Genomic DNA, 18,825 nt, shown 5'->3' on the forward strand with positions numbered 1-18,825 from the left:
ACGCTTTAGAACAGATGAATAACAGATGTATAACAACAATAATAATAAACATTATTAATAGTTTACAGCAACAATAATATTAATATTAACAACAATAATAGTATAACAGATGTAATCAACAATAACAACAATATTAGTATAACAGATGCAAACAACAATAACAACAATAATAGTATAACAGATGTAAACATAGTATAACAGATGTAAACAACAATAACAACAATAATAGTATAACAGATGTAAACAACAATAACAATAATAATAGTATAACAGATGTAAACAACAATAACAACAATAATAGTATAACAGATGTAAACAACAATAACAACAATAAAAGTATAACAGATGTAAACAACAATATCAACAATAATAGTATAACATATGTAAACAACAATAACAACAATAATAGTATAACAGATGTAAACAACAATAACAACAATAACAACAATAATAGTATAACAGAGGTAAACAACAATAACAATAATAGTATAACAGATGTAAACAACAATAACAACAATAATATTATAACAGAGGTAAACAACAATAACAATAATAGTATAACAGATGTAAACAACAATAACAACAATAATAGTATAACAGATGTAAACAACAATAATAACAATAACAGTATAGCAGATGTAAACAACAATAAGAACAATAATAGTATAACAGAGGTAAACAACAATAATAACAATAACAGACTTTACAAACCAGACTGATCTGGTTGAGCACGACATAGTATAACAGATGTAAACAACAGTACCAACAATAATAGTATAGCAGATGTAAACAATAATAGTATAACAGATGTAAACAACAATAACAACAATAATAGTGTAACAGATGTAAACAACAACAATAACGATAATAGCAATAATAGCAAGTTCTCTGCTTTCTGAAAACCCTCGCATCGGCTGTGGTGTGAGCAAAATCCTCCTCTGGCTGACGTCTCTGAGCAGCGTTTGGCAGACCAGAAACGATATCTCCTAACTTCTGGAAGTCTGACTGAATCAGAATTGGAGGAGATTAAACGCGAGTCCGCACAGGATGGAAAGCCCGTCTCAGGTTGGTTATCTGTTACGACTGATGTTTGTCCTGGTGTGCAGATGTCGGCGTTGGATGTGGTTTCTGCTCTATCAGCTGATAGTTCAGCTGTCACGCCTTTGCTTGACAATGTGTCACCTTGCATGGCTTCAGTCAGGATGGCGCCTGCTGCACGTGGAGGGAAACCTGTCGTGTCAATGACGCAAGAAGATCATGAGTTTGCTAATCACTTGGAAGATGGCTCTCTTGTTCAGTCAGTCACTGTTCTCTCTAAGGACTGCTCATCTGCAAGAGATAGTGGTGATATCTTATCCGTAGATGACACTTTGGATTCAGCTCAGTGCAGTGCTATCAGGGAATCACCATCCCCTTGTGACTTTGTGAGCTCTGATCTGATGACTACACATCCTAGTATAGCTTCTCGTCTAGAAAGGATGGAAACTCCTACATGTCAACTCAGTCCAGACTGCTGCTAAACGGAGGATGGTCTTTCGCTTGATAGTGATGCTGCTGTGAACCCTGCACTTCGTCGAGAGTTTCTTGAGGAGTTGCAGAAAGTCAGGCAAATTTCTATCTGTGAGAGACAACGCCTTCCAAGGATCTTTGTGAACAGTGGAACCCTGAAACTTATTGGTGATCTTAACACGATCATCAGTTCGTTGAAGGATGAACCTGATATGAGTGAAATCAGTTACCTGGTATACTCTGCTGCTTCGCTAGTGTCCAAAAGGCGGGGCTTAAAGACGACGAAGTCAACCAATTCTCAAACACCGACCTGGAGACGAAGGCTGGATATGGAGATTATCACACTTCGACGTGCGATCTCACTGTTGCTGTAGGTTAGAAAGGGTTCGTTGGGCATTCGTATGTTACATGAACTCCGACGTCTTCGGCATCGGTTGGGCATTTCCTGTTCGGAGAGTTGTGAAGTCTCCATCAATCGATTGAAAATGGAACTTAAGTCCAAAGTCGAGCGAACCAGGAGGCTGGAGAAGAATCGTAAGAGACTTCGCCAGAATGGCTTGTTTCAACGAGATGCTGGACGGTTTTACAGAGAGCTGGGTAAGCAGACTATCCAGGTCACTTCCCCACCATCCGAGTCTGAGAGCGAGCAGTATTGGGGTGGTATCCTAGAAACTGAAGTACATCACAATGAGTCTGCCTTCTGACTGAGACGTCAAACCGATGGCGAGACGCACCGGAGAGATGAGCAGCAGTGGTTACCTATCTCAGACAATGAGGTCACATCGTGTCTCGAAGGGATGGAGAACTGGAAGTCTCCTGGTCCAGACAAGGTTTATGGTTTCTGGGTCAAGCGTATCACGTGTCTTCACACTGATCTGACTCGTAACTACAACCTGCTGGTTCAGAATCCAGACTATGTACCCGACTTGTTGTCTCAAGGAATAACCACTCTGATTCCTAAGAATAACAAGACTGACCAGGCCAAAAGTTATCGGCCTATCACGTGTCTGTCCGTCTTCTATAAGACCCTCACCTCAGTCATCAGGTAGAGGATTGCAGGGCATTTGGATCAGAGAAACCTCATGGCTCCGGAGCAGAAGGGTTGTCGACAGGGATCTTTTGATGCAAAGAATCAGCTGTTGATCAACAAGCTGCTTACCGAAGACTGTAGGACCAGGCACAAGAGCTTGAGCATGGCTTGGGTGGACTACCAGAAAGCCTATGACAGCGTCTCACACAGTTGGTTGCTCCAATGCCTTCCGCTGCATAAGATCAGTCCAGTCATGCGTAGGTTCCTGTCACGTGTGATGAGGAGTTGGAGGACATCGATGGTGCTTTCTTGCGGGAACAGTACGATCAAGACAAGGCTTATGCAGATCAGGAGGGATATTTCCAAGGTGACTCACCTTCTCCACTTCTCTTCTGTATGGCTCTCAATCCTCTGAGCAAGGAGCTGAACAGAACCGGTCACGGCTATAGGATGACCACTGGGCATGGTGAGACTGCCAAACGTCTGCTCATCAGTCATCTACTTTACATGGATGATCTGAAGCAGTATGGCAGAAACTCTGATCAGTTGGATGGGTTGTTGCACACGGTTCGTACCTTCTCTGATAACATCCAGATGAAGTTTGGTCTGGACAAGTGTGCTGTTGCACACTTTGTCAACGGCAGACTGTCTGGACACAACTCTGGAACAAACAATGAAACAATTTATCTTAGATGTGCGCTTCAAGATATTTTAAATGTGATTATAGTATACTCACTAATAATTATCCAATATTATATATATTATTACTTAATTAATCATTTACATCTCAACCGGAAGTTGATTGCATTGTGCATCTGGCGAAGGTCACCTTTCTAAATCGTTCCGGCCATGGCCAGACTGGTCGCCCTTAACCGTGATTAGCTGGTAAATTGGTGTCGTGACATGCGTCATTGGTCTCTCACCTGAAATCTTGTTACACGACACCGCCTACACAAACTACGCTATACACGCAGCACATTCCTCTTTCGTGTACAAATATGGTCAGCTTACTTCTTGGTGCATCTTCCAGCTCTGGAGATTTCCTACAATTCAACGAAACGTCCGAATCAGCGGGGTTCATTACAGCTGATGCTATTGTCGTTATTCCTTCTGTTATTCAGCTTCTATTTTGTGTCGTCGTTCTTCGAGTCTTCTACAAACTTCCCAATCTTCGTACATCTGCCAACTTTCCCATTATCAATTTGATTGCATCTGACTTTGTACGAGCTCTCGTCGGATTTCTAGCGGTTCCACTCTATAGCGCATCAAAGCCAGACACAGTTGACAAACTTTCACGCGCCGATAAAATCTTGTGCCAAGCTTTTTGGTTTGGCAACCATTTTCAATTTGCTTGGTCAAGTTGGGCGATTGTCATGCTGTCGTATAGTCGCTCTGACGTCATCGTTAACATGCTTTATCCAACTTTCAGCAAGAAACGTTTCTGGACGTGGAGCGCGGCAATTTGGGTTGGATCCTTAGTGACAACTTTACCTCCATTTGTAGGATGGAGTTCGTACGGATATTTGAAACCAACAGATTCGAATGACGTCGTGTGCAGTTCGGGCGCTGATGGCAACGGGTTGCTGCACGCTCTCTATTTACCGCTGTTCTACTTTATCAACTTCGTTCTTCCTTGTTTCTTTGTCATTCTGTGTTTTTCTCGTATTGTGCGAGTAGTTCAACATCCTACGTCATCGAGCAGGCAATCCAACATCATCATGTTAGCCAACTTTTCCTCACCAACCGACCAATCTTCACAACATCCATCGACGGCAAGTCAAATTAAAGCTGTCGTTAAATCTAAAGCATTTATTTACATTGTTATGATAATCATAAGCAACGTGCTCTTGTCATTCCCGTATGTGTTCGTTCAAACGTACAGTGCTGTCATATCTGAGCTCGGATTACATCATCTTCACCGTCCAGCCATTGCATTTTATATATCGTCATTATTGTTTACGGCAAACTTCAATGTCAACTCGGTTCTCTACATATTTTGGATCAAAACGTTTCAACACACAACAGCTGCGATGTTCCCATGTCGTCGGTCCTAATGTATCTCACTTCGCGCTGTTACTAGTTAATTTTTATTCTTCTATTTAGGTAATAACTTTCTGTTACATCTCTATATGTGTATGTCGCACGCAATAGCATCCACACAGGCCGGTAGACTGGTCGCAGGAGTTGGGGGGGGGGTGAATTTGCTAACAAAGTCTATGTGGTTTCAATTAAATGTAATCGCACTACGCTAAAGTTTTTTGTGGATTCACCACTTTGGAAACATGGTTAAAATTGCGTTTGTATACTTGGCTCACATAATTGTATTTGCAATTGCGCGGGCATTATCTAATAATACGTATCTGTATTCATAATTGTATATGTAAGACTTAGAGTTAGCAGAAAACATTAGTGTAACAGTACCGAGTCAAGTTCGAGTATGCGAGGGTGAAGGCGAGCATAATAATCGACTACGTTGTCAAGATTTATTGGTACATCGTAGTGGATGTGAAGGAGAGCAAGGTGAGACAATCTGTCCTTACCATGGATGCGCGCATATAGTTGTTTAGGCGTCGTGAAGCACTGGCGCTTCTCTCACATTCACACGAGGTGACAGGTACGGTACAGGCGATGGTCAAAAGAACTGAGATGTTTGGGAAGTCAGTGGCGTCACATTCTGTGATGGCTTTTGTTGGTGAGCACGGTCTCTTCTCAGGGAGCATCGCCATATACCTGTTCCTCCAGCGCCTGAGTTCCGCGTCCATCAATTCAGGCGATGGCAGATCATCTCTGTACTTGATCAGCGCCTCCTCCAGGTTGACATCTTGCGAACATATGATACTTGGTCCAAGACCAAGTAGGGAAATGGCTGTGACTGCCGACTTTGAGAACTGCCGGTTGATGCTAATAATAATATGATCAAGAAAGGAAATTGCAACATTTCTCTGGAAATACTCTTGGACAGAAGCAGCTGGGATATTGCTGCGATTTTGTTGCCTTGCTGCAGTGCGAGGCATTCCAATTGTACTTCCAACCTTTTTGCCATGTCTGAACTAACTTTGTAGATTTGAGAAAAGCTGCTTTCAACGTTTGCGCGCTCGCTGTTGTAGGTCCTCACAATTTCAGATATCATGTTATGCGCTTTCACGGTATCAACAGCTTTGCTCTGCAGCTTCACGGTAATGCCCGAAAGGTGTGATAAGTACTGATATATCGTCACAAACACAACAGCAAACTGAAAGGAAGTAACACTGGCCAGAATCTGCTGTACTTCATTGCGGCCTGCATAGTCTCAGTCAGTAGTCGTAGCCCCATATTTCTCCAAGTGATAGCGGAAAGCTATCATCTCTATAGGCTCGAGTGTCCAGCCGGTCATCTCCCCCGCGGCGGAGAAAGAGCGGCTGGAGACATTCGCCACTCAAACAAACCGCCGACTCTCTATCCTCCAATCAGAGTGCCGTTCAATGTTTGTGCATCCTTGATAGGGATGCACGTCTCTATTGGCTCTTTGCTAATGTGATTTCGCTCTGACGCAAGTGCGTGTAGTCTCGACACGTGCCGTTCAAGTCTACACACAACAGGTCGACTCTCTCCAGCTCTTCTCGTTGTCTGTCTCTCGTTCTAAGAGTGCTAGACTCAAAGTTTACCACAGAAGCCAACCAAGGGTCGACCGCAATGTACGCAAGTCATAGGTCTGCACGTCGCCCTGCGTTGAGTTATTCAAATACCACCCTATTGTAGATGGTCTACTCGTTCAATGCATGCAGCATACGACGACTAGAAGTTGTTTTGCATGCGCTGCCTATTCCTCCAAGTACGAAACGAAAGACAAAAGAGAAGACGACATGCAGGTGTTGCTCACATGCTAACGAAATGTGATATCAGACGGTAAAAGCAATTGACTACTCAGTTACAAAGCATTAGTAGCGGGCCAATAGCGACGGGCATTGCCATCAGCAGTTATCGTGAATACACGTGCATGCACAAACACCAACCGAACTTGTAAAATCGTGATTGAAGGATAGAGAGACAGCGGTTTCCTTTGAGTGGCGAATGTCTCCAGCCGGTCTTTCTCCGCCGCGGGGGGGATGATCGGCTGGACACTCGAGCCTATCATCTCTAGAGCTTCAACCACAAATGCGTACCTTTGGTAGGAGTGCTGATAAGCCGAATGCCGCTCAGCCCATCGCGTCTTGCGCAGATCGATCAGTGGTTTCCTCCTCTCTTCATTGACCACATTGTGGTTGATGATCAGCTCTAGAACACCACTTCTCTTTGAACTATTGAGAAAGAAACGGCTGCATTTTTAACGCAATCGATCACATTACGTACTTCAGGAAGAGCACATGACTTGCTTATCACAAGGTTAAGGCAGTGGCTACTGCAGTGTACGTAGGTGGCTAAAGGAGTTTTATGTCTAATCCTGGCCGGGACACCCACTCGATCTGAAGACATGTTGCTTTCGCCGTTGTACAGTGTAGCCTGACCACGCATAGTAGCAAGTGGTACGTTATTCTCTTTGCAGAAAGCCAAAGATACCATCTGCAATCCGCTTCCCAGTAATTCTGTCCAACTTCAAAACGTTAAAAACTCTTCTCTGACCTCTTTAGTACTTCTGTCAACAAACATGGCGCAGATGGCAAGATGCTCAACGTTATGCGAAGTTACCTCGTCAGCAAGGATGGCGTAAAAGGGCGCAGCTGTCAAATCACCTATTATTCCCTGTTAGAGGATGTGGTTTCCCATGACTCTAATCAGCTCATTTTGTGTTTGAGGAGAAAGATAAGTTGCACATCGCATTGCAGGAATTTCCAGGTGCCTTCTTAACTCTTCATCGTGCACTGCCAGAAGCTTCAGCAAAGAAAGAAAATTACCTGGATTTCCAGGTGATTGCACACTCTCTGCGTCTCCACGTAAAGCAATGCACTGTCTGGCGCAGTACAACACAGCAGAAGCAATGGACTTCAGGACAGCACGATTACGCGCGACATTGGCCGCCCTGCGGGTGTCCGACTGTGCAGTAATGGTAGTATCTGGATTCTCCAAGGTTCGCTTGAAGTTATCAGCTTGCTCAATGCCTTGATGATGGTATAAGCACTGCTCCTGCTCCTTTGCTTTTTCTCTTTCTTGTTCCAATCACGAAAAGGCTTGCATACAAACTTCCCTTGGACACTTTAGCAACAAAAATTCCACAAGCAATGCAAAGGACACCATCCACTTGCTCGCTGTAAACCATCCACGGGTGTTCTGATAGCCAAACAGGACGAAAAGCTCGGTTGCGGCCACCAATACATATCGGAGGAAAAACTTGGTTGGCATGAGGCTTTTGTGATTTGTCAGTAGGTTGTACTTCTCCGCAGCACCCAGAGCCTGCATAGACTTGCAGAAATCGACAGAAGACTTGGCTTTGAAAAACAATTTGCCAATATCATCCACTAAATCATAATCAGAAGTATTAGCATGATGGCATTGCTGATTGCCGCCTGCGACGCCTGCACGCTGAGCCTCGTTGTCGTGAACTTCACAGCATGTGTTGCGCAAAGGCTCGACATACGTGGCGGTAGAGGACGACCCTACTCTTTCTACACTACCACTACAGCACTCACTGGAAGTCGGTGTTAGTTGCTCGTCTACTGCAACCAGCCGTGTAAAATCTGTATCAGGAGTCACACGTTGATTACGTGCCCTTTTCGGAACTAGAAAACCGTCCAGCCGTTGACACGTAGCCTCTGCTTGCCTCCTTTTTCTATCTTTTTCCTGAGACCGTCTCATCTAGTGTCACTGTGACGAACACACACTTCTCCACGTTACCAGGTAACAGACAGGATAGCCAAATATCTGGCACGTACTTTGGAGTTCCAACACATCCCTCGGAGTTCTTTTGCCTACTAGCCCGGACTTCTTCCGTCAACGGGTCAGGGGAGGTGCACGTGCACCCAGTGCACCCCCAGCCTACGGGCTTGCCACAGGTTCAAAAATGTAAAATTACCCGAGGCCGAGATTTTCGGGCTAAGGGTATAGTAATCGTTCGATGACCGACCGACCGTATTTATACTCGATTAGAGCAGGTGCACAGAAGCTATTCCGACCAATAGACGAGAAGTGGTGTCATTACCGACCAATAGATGAACGTGATGTCATCATGAGGCTCCGCCCTCTTTGTTTGGTACAGTAGCTGCTACTGGCAACAACCAGACGTCTATCTAGAGAAGCGGCACAAACAACGAGACGCCTACATTCTTGTGAGCTGAAAATTCGGTGGTGATCTGCTTGTTTTGCTCTATATTTGTAACGTGCATGTTTCCCACCAACAAATAGAGCAATGATCACGCGTTACTTCATCACGTAAGGCGAAGATGGCAAGCCGGCCTAGCGTCGAGGCTCTCCGACTTGTAACATTTGGCTTGTTCCAGCACTTCGAAACAACCTGATCTACATTTGTAACGTGCATGTTTCCCCCATTACGACAACAACCAGATGTCTAGAGAAGCTGCACAAACAACCAAACGTCTAGATTGTTGTGAGTTGGAAAATCGGTGGCGAGCTATTATTTTTTGTTGTACGTGTGTTTAGCACTTAGAAACAACGCCTAATCTAGCTACATTTGTAACGTTCATGTTTTCCCACATCTAATTTTGTTTTGGCTGTGGTGCTATGCCACGCCCACAACCGCCCATAGTGACTCCTTACCAACTCAAAAGCTGCACAAACAACCAGACGCCTAGAGAGCAAAGGTTATAACATTATGCTTGTTCCATCAATAGTGTCATCTTCTGAAGGCCAAAACATTGTAAATGTATGAAATTGTGTTTTGTTCACTGAAAATCAGTGCTCCTTCTCTTGTATCTATCTAGCCGAAAGCTGGTTTTCGTATGTGCTCTAGACTTTCGCTGTGCGTGGCGGTTGGTGTTGTATATACCATTCTGTCATAGCGCGACTAATTACCTTCAAGGTGCCTACCAGCCGAGGGTTTGCAATTCTAGTGCTTCTTCATTAAACTAGTAAATGATAGTAAGGCACTACACGCGCACTGCTTTTATCGTCCCTTCCGCATGGGTGCATATGTATAGTAGTACACTGTGGAAAATAACGGTAGGACATAGGACAATGTCCCACCAAACGTGTTGTTTGTCTAACCAAATACTGCACCAGTGCTGGGACATCTTTGGACAAAGCATCCATCGGTACGCATATATGATAGTGTAACCGTGTCTCTTAGCACGTGATGGCCTTTCCAATGGTGTAACTGTTAATTTCATGAACTTAGGTGCCTCCTAGCATGCTTTCTCCAAAGAAAACCTCAGCGGCATTTAACGCAATTTATCCTTTGGAAATTGGTTATCAAAAATTACATGCAAAATGGCTGCAGTAGGGGATGCACTTAATTAGACATGTAACACAATACAAGAATGTCCTACCTAGACTCAGTCTGTCCGAGCCAAAATAATTCCCTATTTTCCACACTGTAGTAGTAGTAGTAGTAGTAGGAAATATCAATGCTGCCCAGCGACTCCTATCAGATGAGGACAACTGTGGTTTGCTAGAACTAGACGAATGTATTCCTGGCTCTCACAAGTCAGTTAGAGATGTTCTGAAAGACAAACACCCTGACCCAGCTCCTATGTTTAAGGAAGCTGTCCTGGACTCCAAATCTCAGGCACCTCCTACACATCCCATTCTCTTCGACAAGATTGATGGCTATCTCATTCGTGCCATGTCACTTAAATGCCAGGGTGCTGCAGGTCCATCAGGCTTAGATGCGGCTGCATGGAGGCGTTTGTGCACTGGATTCAAAGTCTTGTCTAGAAATCTCTGTGACTCAATAGCTTCAACAACTCGCAGGATTGCAACGCAGTTTATCGACCCGAGTGGGATTTCGGCTCTGGTTGCTTGCCGGCTAATACCCCTGGACAAGAGACCTGGTGTCAGACCAATTGGAGTTTGTGAAACACTTCGTAGAATAATTAGCAAGGCTGTCCTGAGTGTGGTAAAGTCAGATATTTTGAACGTAGCCGGACCCCTACAACTCTGTGCTGGTCAGAACGTCGGATGCGAGGCTGCCATACACGCTATTCGAGGTATTTATGATGAAGATGAAACAGAGGCCGTGCTATTTGTAGACGCAACCAATGCTTTCAATACTTTGAACCGTCAAGTTGCTCTGGCTAACATATCTGTCAACTGCCCAGCCATCTTTCCAATCTTGGCCAACACGTATCGACAACCTTCTTCATTGTTTGTAGGTGGAGAAACGTTGCTTTCTAGTGAAGGAACAACTCAAGGAGATCCCTTAGCGATGCCAATGTATGCTCTGGCCACAATTCCACTTCTAAAGAGTGTGCAGACGAATGGTACAAAGCAGGTATGGTATGCAGATGATGCAGCTGCTGGAGGCTCGCTAGACTGTCTACATAAATGGTGGAACAGGTTGGTTGACTTAGGTGCTATGTTTGGGTATCTTCCAAATCCCAAAAAGTCATGGTTGCTAGTGAAATCAGGAAATATTGACAAAGCTACACATCTCTTTGAAAATACCAATATCAACATTACTACAGAAGGACAAAAGTACCTTGGAGCTGCTATTGGAAACAAAGATTTCTGCAATAACTTCCTGCAAGAAAAGGTGACCAATTGGAAGTTACAAGTAGAGCGACTCAGTTGCATTGCCCAAACTCAACCACAAGCTGCTCACTCGATATTCACACGGGGTCTGATTGGACGCTGGAAATTTGCACTCAGAACCAATGAAAACTTTGCAGCGTACCTTAATCCTCTGGAGGAGGCGTTACGATCCAAACTGATTCCCGCCATAACCAATAGAAGTACTCCAGGAGACAAGATGAGAAGGCTTTTTGCATTACCACCTCGACTAGGCGGCCTTGGAATTGTAGATCCACGTTCGTTGACTTGTGAGCTGGAATACTCAAAGTTAATTTGTGCGCCACTGGTCAACCGAATTGTGCAACAAGAAACAAACCTGGATAACGTTCCTACCAAGCAGAATTCTATGAAAGCTAGCATTCGCCAGCAAAAACATCTAGCACAAAAGTCTCATTCTGAAATCACTGTCAATGATCTATCTGTGGAATTGAAACGTTCAGTTGAATTGGCCTGTGAGAAGGGTGCCTCCTGCTGGCTGACCGCAATCCCACTAGAGCAACACGGATTCACTTTGCACAAATCTGCGTTTCGAGATGCCCTGTGCCTCAGATACGGTTGGCACCCGTCCAACCTCCCAGACATATGTCCATGTGGATCTAAATTCTCAGTAGATCACTCTCTGTCATGTCCAACAGGAGGATACCCCAGCATCCGCCATAACGAGGTCCGCGATTTATTTACCAACTTGTTGACAGAGGTTTGCCACGATGTACACAAAGAGCCCGTTCTGCAACCTCTCAACGGCGAGGTGTTTCAAAAACGCTGTACTACCTCTGACGAAAATGCCAGACTTGATATTGCTGTCAGTGGATTTTGGGGTGGGCACTTCCAACGGACTTTCTTTGACGTCAGGGTCTTCAACCCTAATGCCTCATCCTACAAATCAGTGCAGATCCCGTCATTATATAAACGGCAGGAACAAGAGAAGAAAAGGCGATACGAGGAACGAATTAATAACGTGGAGCTTTCATCGTTCACGCCAATCATTTTAGCATGCACTGGAGGATGCAGTAAACTGACGTCTATTTTTTTGAAAAGACTAGCCTCACTTTTATCGGAAAAGCACCACACCGAGTACAGCACAACTATCAACTGGCTGAGATGTCGACTGTCATTTGCACTCCTTCGGGCCTGCGTGATGTGTTTGCGAGGATGCAGGTCCAAGCTTCACAGAACCTCAAGGGACTTCAACATTCTGCTGGAAGCAGCAGAAAGTAGATTATAGAAGACTGTTTATCTCAAAGTTGTTACAACCTAGAAACTTGTTGCTATAGAGGAAGCTTTTACATACAGTAGTAGTATTTTGAAAAAAGTAGTAGAGATTTTATTATTATTAGTAGTAGTAGTAGTAGTAGTTTATTCAAGTAGTAGTAGTAGTAGTGTGTTAGCAGATGCCGTTTGATTGTTCAAATACACCAGTTCTCAGTAGTAGTAGTAGTAGTAGTAGTAGTAGTAGTAGTAAAGATTTCATTTTACTAGGGAAAACCTTCGGCAATGCCGGTCTTCCAGGTACCCTAGATTAATATATACAGATACAAACTAGCAAGATAAGAAATATGCACAGACAGAAAGACTACAGTACAATAAACATATAAACTAACACATCTATGCAAAAATTTTCTATATATGGAAATACTTTCTAATAATAGATTTACTAAAATTCGAAAATGACTATAGATCGTAAACTACATGGTAACGAATTTCACAGAGTTGTTCCTCAATATTCAAGCGTCCTCTTTAGCTAGTGCTTCTGCTTTGGGTCGAGGGATACAGAGAAAGAGTCGGTAGTACTAGTACTAGTACTAGCACATCCTCGACGGACAGGTAAACCGAGAGATCACAAGCTGCTCGAGAAGGTACTGTGAACTGGCCAGCCCGAAGGAACGCAAAGTAATCCAGGCAGCAAGCAACCCATAGCATCACCACGTCAAAATCTGAAGCCCTTGGATACCAGTGGTGACGTAAGATTCTGAGCACCTTCGGCGTAACGGGCAAGCGTCCAGGGCGAACCGTCGCCCTCTTTAGCCTCTTGATTCCCCGTAGTACGAGCTCCAATCGCGGGAGGGGGTAGAGAACGGGTTAATATAGCAATGGCAAATCTGAAAGTGCCGTACTGACGACAGGTAACACTTGATGGTGGCATGAGAGAGTTGAGTATCGTCTAAGGACGCAACGAACAAGCACAGTATCCGTTCGGACGTTGGAAAAGGCAACACGTGAGCGCTGGCGCAGAACCTCCGATAACGTGCATAACCCGAAGACGGGATGGGAAATCTGAGACAAATGCGACGAAATCAGAGCACTTGAGTTAGCCTGGTTGCGAGATATAGCGTCCGCGAGCGTGTTACACCGGCCTGGCAGGTGCGCTGACGTAAAAGTAAAACCTTAGTGCGCAGCCACAAAGTGAAGCATGCGAAGCAGTTGCCTCACACGCGGATCTCGAGACGTACCTCGCTGCAGCTCTGCGAAAACCGTGGAGTTGTCCGGCTAAAACAAGACATGGTGGTTTTGAAGGCCCCGACCGAAGACCAAGACGGCGAAAACAATCGGTGCCAATTCTTTCGGAGCAATGAAAACATCGGCCCACGACGAGGGTCATTAAACCTGAAGCCACAATTCATCCCACACTGCACCGCATCCCCAGCATCCGACTGCACAGTAACGGACGGGAGCAGGCGACCGACTTCAGCCAGCAACCGTAACCGTTCCATTCCTCGATAAGTCTGACCCACCATCAAATATCCGAGCAAGCCTCCTTGCTCAGCTGAACGTGGAAGTGCAACTCCTTCGGAATCGCCGACAAGTCAATCAACCGCGGAACAAACATCCGACCAGATTTAACGACGGGGGCGGCATGGTGCAATAGACCGACCAGCGACAACAGCTCCCGCTTCGTACAAGCTCGCTTGTGCGACCATTCCCTCAGCAGCTCACAGAGGCGCCGCAGCTTATTATCGGGTAAACGCAAGCAACCTTCGTTTGTGTCAATCTCAATGCCAAGGAATGTCATGCAACAGGCCAGGCCTTCGATCTTGTGCTCCGCTACCGAACGCCCAAACTTCTGCACGTTGCCAATGCGTGACTCAGGTTGTTGGAACATTACTCGAACCCTGGCTCGCCAAAGAAGAGAAAATCGTCTCAATAATGGAGCGCTGAAGACACGCCCGTACCGTACATAGCCCACAATATTAAAGGCATCCGCCACCGCCGAGAAGATCTTAGGCGCAGAGCGCAACTCGAATGGAAGAGCGGTATCCAAATAAATTCGCCCATTCCACCTCATTCCCAAAAGATGCCTGTCTTCGCCATGTACAGGTATCACCCTATAGGCACTCTGTAGATCCAGTTTTGCCGACAGAGTACCCGTTCCGATCTGAAGAACGCGCCGCGCGTCGTCGTCAATGCGGACATATGACAATGAGCGCAGCTGCTTATCGATGCCATCGTTTACGCTCACTACATGAGGAGACGACAGGTCCACTATCAAACGCCACTTTCCAGGCTAATGAGATTTCAGGATGACTCTAGAAGGGCTAATGTGAACCCCACGCCCAGACTCCTTGACTGGTACAACTCTACCAAGCGATTCCTCTTCGCGTAAGTACTCGTCTACTACCGACTCTTTCTGTCTCGCCGACAACAAGTTTCGTCTAGCCCTACGGCATCCAAAGCGACTATAGTCAAAGCCAATCCGAAAACCCTGTTCAAATCCTCGTAAGATATAGCTGACGTACTCTGAATCGGGATGCGATGACAGGCAGTGGCTGCATGCTTCCAGCCGAAAGGGGACGCACTTTTACTCGACACTGCCACTTGTCTCGACATCCCCCTCAGGTTTTATGTAAAACGGCACTGGTCTAGAGCTAGTAAGTCTATCACATACCGATATCGCCCACTAACCACGTTACAATCGAGCCAGGGCCTCGTCTGACCGGAAACTCCTGTACACCAATTACGCGTAAGAACGCAGAAGGGGTTACCCTGCTGCTGACTAAATCAATTAAAGCCACTAGCCAGAAGAAGAAAAACCTAACACGTAGCTTCAACACTTCTCAGCCAGCTTGCGCCGTATGAGACAGTCAAGATAAATAGACACTAACAGAGGTACGTGCGCCTCAAAAAAGACAATAGTACATGCCTATGTGAACAACTAGAGAGTCCGTAAAGAGGACCGCGAAACTCACTATTACCACTAATGTAAAACAACAGCACAACTACCGTCCAGCACCTCTGCCGCTCGTTGAGGTCAAGACACGCTCGCCGGGTTTTTCTCCGTGCATTTACCAGACCTGTAACCGCGCTCCCCACACTTGCCACAAGCATGCTTGAAGGTGCACCACGGTAATCCTTTGCATGCGCCTATATTCCACTAACGACATATCGGTCTGGACTGTAATCCGTCACCGGACTAGCCAGTGCAGAGGGATACGGCGCGAAACAAGTCGAGCTGGCCACGGAGCGTGTGTTCAACTGTGGAAAGAGGGGCTTACGGTGTGCTGCCAAGGCACATTCCGCCGAGGAGTGATCCAGCTCCAGGTAGTGCTCGCATGGGAAAGACATCGCTCGAGATGCCATAAAGCACGACGCGTACATGGACGGGAGGAGCTGTCCCCACGTAGCGGATTGGTGCACAGCAGTAAACTTACGAAACCTCGCGTCATACTGCCGCCAAGCATCTCCCCTCCGCTTTCTGCGCCTCTCTAACAATGAGCCTGAGGTATGCCAGCATGTCTTACACCCTACTCGGGTGCCTTTCTGCTACGATTGCAATGTATGTGGTGAAGCATTGCACCCACGTGGGCAGTTGCGCCACCTACCCTGCCCACCGCCATCACTGCCTCTCCCAGAGACGAGCCCTCCTCTCGCCGACGCATCTTTATGTTGTCCGGCAGCAAATTTGCCATATCGACAAATTCCAGCGCCTGGATCTTCTTTACCAGCTTCACTGGCACGGGAGCGAACGCTTCACTAAAAAAGAAGAGACCTGTTTGGCTCCTGGACGTGGCGACTTCGGGTGTTCCCTGCGACCGCTGCTCGGCGTCCATCCCCCATGATCAAGAAGGGCCACGTGCTCCAACGCCCTCGCTGGTGGCATCAAACCCAGATCAGTTTCGTTACCTGCACACCAGGAACTGAGCAGTCGTGGAACAGAATTAAATTATAACGCTCATGCACGTACAACCCGTTCAGTCTCCACGCAAGACCACTCCCGCAGTAGCTCCTCAAGAAAAAAGTAAACAATTCCTTCTATATATTAGATTAGCGGATATCAGCACCCTGCCGACCGATCCTAACCGCCCGTAGATGATCTTGCCCGCCCGTGGCATGCCATACTCGCTAATCGCTACCAGACCTGGACCAGCCGTCCCGTCACGGAATGGGACCGCCTGCTGATCGTGCGTGAGCCAACCTGACTGGCACCCGCCCTGCGCCAGACCTGGACCAGCCGTCCCACCACATCAAGGGGACGACCTGCTGATCCTGCGTGAGCAAAGTTGACCAGTACTGGCCCTGCCCCGGCCTGGACCAGCCGTCCCGCCACAGAACGGGACCGCCTGCTGATCGTATCAACGCCAACACCGACTATCGTTGGCTCTGCGCTAACTACCTGCGGATGATTCCACAATAGCCACCAGCATAGCCGCTCTCACCTTTCGCTGACCAGTCGCACCTGCGTCAGGCTCCCGATGCGAAGTGCACGCCGTGGTACCGGCTGGTAATTCCAGGCGAATTACGTCGTGAAAACATCGGTGTATTCGACGGGTATTTCAGCGGATTTCTGCTGTGACACCAGCTAAAACTACTCGTAATTGCATTGGTACTGGTACGGTATACTGCGGAATAACGAGTAAATCCCTCTGGTATTCACCCAGGATTTCAACGGATTACGGTAGAGACACGCCAGGAACTGTTTTGCAGTTTATTAGACATTGATTATTCCTATAATGCGGCTATACCAATGTAAAGAAAGCTAGAATACGACATAGAATAACTACCGTCAACTGTTTTTCAAAGTCTAAAAACCGCTAGACGTTTCCTAATTTTCTTCTTCTCGTACCGGTTCTCTCAGCTGCGTACGTCCGTAGTTCGCCAAATTTCTCGAAAGTTTACGAAATCTTCTAGCCATTGCAGTGAAGTTAGATAGAGTTGCGATGCAGACAGCTGGATCAAGAACGTATGACCGCCGCGCAGTTGAAAATGCACAACAATGTTATTACTGCTGTTTGATTGGTCTAGAGGAAAGCGGTGGAATGAAGCGTCAATTACTCCTAGCAACTACCCTGAAACTTGCTAATTGATTAAGCATTCCTGAACGTAGTTGTCTTGCCGACAAAGGATATGCTGTCTGTAAAGAAATGACTAAAAACATAAGCAACTATCGCATAAGCTTCTGGTAGACGTACAATAGTGCACATTCTCTAGGAATCTTAAATTTTATCCCTAGAGCAATGCATATACGAGCATCTAGACGTGATAGATTTCTAACACCGTGTAAACAACGTTAGTGTCATTCAATCTTTCAAAAACGGTTCCAAGGTTCTTTCGTAGATAATTCCGCGTGTTGTTTACATGTAAATCAAAGAAAAGTGCGTTGTACGAGCTAATTACGTTCACGTCCATGATCCAGTCGTGCAGGTTAGTAATACGCAGTGAAAAGTCTGAGGTGCACGAATCCGTGATCATAACTACCGGACACGGCAGCGCAATATCGCCGATATCTGCCTGGATTTCGCTATCACGCCGAGATCACGGTGGGACAACGACGGCATTCATTCGTGCACTTCGCATAAGGCTCCGCCCGGTCGCCTCTCTGCTCTGTTTCTGTATGTACCCGCCATGTGTCTTATTGTGTAGCCCAACCAATGACTCACATGCCTTGCTAACGGCACTGTTTGCCGCTCCCGCCTCAGCCCTGACGTTACTGCTTAGTACATGACACCTATTTTAGCTACCTATACACACGTATAGTATACGTATAGTCGTCCGCCGCTCATGGTTGCCTGTCTTCCGAGCCGCTCCACAGGCCGTCCGGAAACCTGCCGTTCCCGGATAATGCAACGTCTTCTCCATCAGTGACTGTTGTGTGTACTGCCGTCCACGTGACCGCCACACAACAGCCATTTTTCCAGAAAATTAACCACGCCGAGACTAACGCACGCACCCACCATAACTGACACTTCTGAACACTCTCCCATGCAAGCTATACAAGTCCTAGGAGCTAGCTAAACGTACGACTGGCAAATTACTCTCGACGAACATGCAGTATCTGACTTACGTCGGGCAGACGGCTACATGAACAATAAAGACGCCCTGAGCGATGACGCGTTGAGTAGACCACTACCTTCTGCTGCGTTGGTCTCAGAGACGGGCGGCCGAGAAGCCCGCGCAAACTCGGCGACCGTCTTTCTCGCCGTTTCGGTCATCAGCTCCTGTAGCTGCTGATTAGACAGCACGTGCCCACCCTGGGCGTCATCTGAGACAGCAGTATGTTGTTGCTCTGCCATCCAAGAGAAACCGACACGGAGACTGCTTCCTCGCGTGTAAACCGAGGTGAGCTATGCGCCTGCGCATCGACACTTGGCGCCAACCGTGTACGCCTTCTTGCATGTGCAGCGGCCGCGCCGAGT

General features: G+C 46.4%; 3 protein-coding genes across 3 annotated transcripts; 2 read left to right on the forward strand and 1 right to left on the reverse strand.

The window, feature by feature from the left end:
• The first annotated feature begins 487 nt into the window (after positions 1-487).
• LOC134183759 (uncharacterized) lies at positions 488-1,768 on the forward strand. The gene has a single exon (XM_062651349.1). It carries the CDS (start codon positions 1,107-1,109, stop codon positions 1,518-1,520), a length of 414 nt encoding a protein of 137 aa, XP_062507333.1. The 5' UTR covers positions 488-1,106; the 3' UTR covers positions 1,521-1,768.
• Positions 1,769-10,052: 8,284 nt separating this feature from the next.
• Positions 10,053-12,619, forward strand: LOC134183237 (uncharacterized). Its single transcript, XM_062650727.1, has one exon. The coding sequence runs from the start codon at positions 10,158-10,160 to the stop codon at positions 12,420-12,422; it is 2,265 nt and encodes a 754-aa protein (XP_062506711.1). The 5' UTR covers positions 10,053-10,157; the 3' UTR covers positions 12,423-12,619.
• Positions 12,620-13,931: 1,312 nt separating this feature from the next.
• On the reverse strand, positions 13,932-16,242 carry LOC134183010 (uncharacterized). The gene is made up of 2 exons (XM_062650454.1): positions 16,015-16,242; positions 13,932-14,699 (listed from the first exon to the last, which is right to left on the reverse strand). The coding sequence occupies exons 1-2, from the start codon at positions 16,240-16,242 to the stop codon at positions 13,932-13,934; spliced, it is 996 nt and encodes a 331-aa protein (XP_062506438.1).
• Between the last annotated feature and the right edge of the window lie 2,583 nt (positions 16,243-18,825).

This window comes from Corticium candelabrum, chromosome 8, assembly GCF_963422355.1.
Source record: "Corticium candelabrum chromosome 8, ooCorCand1.1, whole genome shotgun sequence".
NCBI classification, from domain to species: domain Eukaryota; kingdom Metazoa; phylum Porifera; class Homoscleromorpha; order Homosclerophorida; family Plakinidae; genus Corticium; species Corticium candelabrum.

Excerpts from the sequence above, each read along its gene's own strand:
- LOC134183759 (XM_062651349.1), top strand. The coding sequence starts at position 1,107 with ATGTCGGCGTTGGATGTGGTTTCTGCTCTATCAGCTGATAGTTCAGCT.
- LOC134183237 (XM_062650727.1), top strand. The coding sequence starts at position 10,158 with ATGTTTAAGGAAGCTGTCCTGGACTCCAAATCTCAGGCACCTCCTACA.
- LOC134183010 (XM_062650454.1), bottom strand. The coding sequence starts at position 16,242 with ATGGACGCCGAGCAGCGGTCGCAGGGAACACCCGAAGTCGCCACGTCC. Across the intron at positions 14,700-16,014 it reads CAGTGATGGCGGTGGGCAGG|CCTGGAAAGTGGCGTTTGAT; the intron begins GTAGGTGGCGCA and ends AAATCTCATTAG.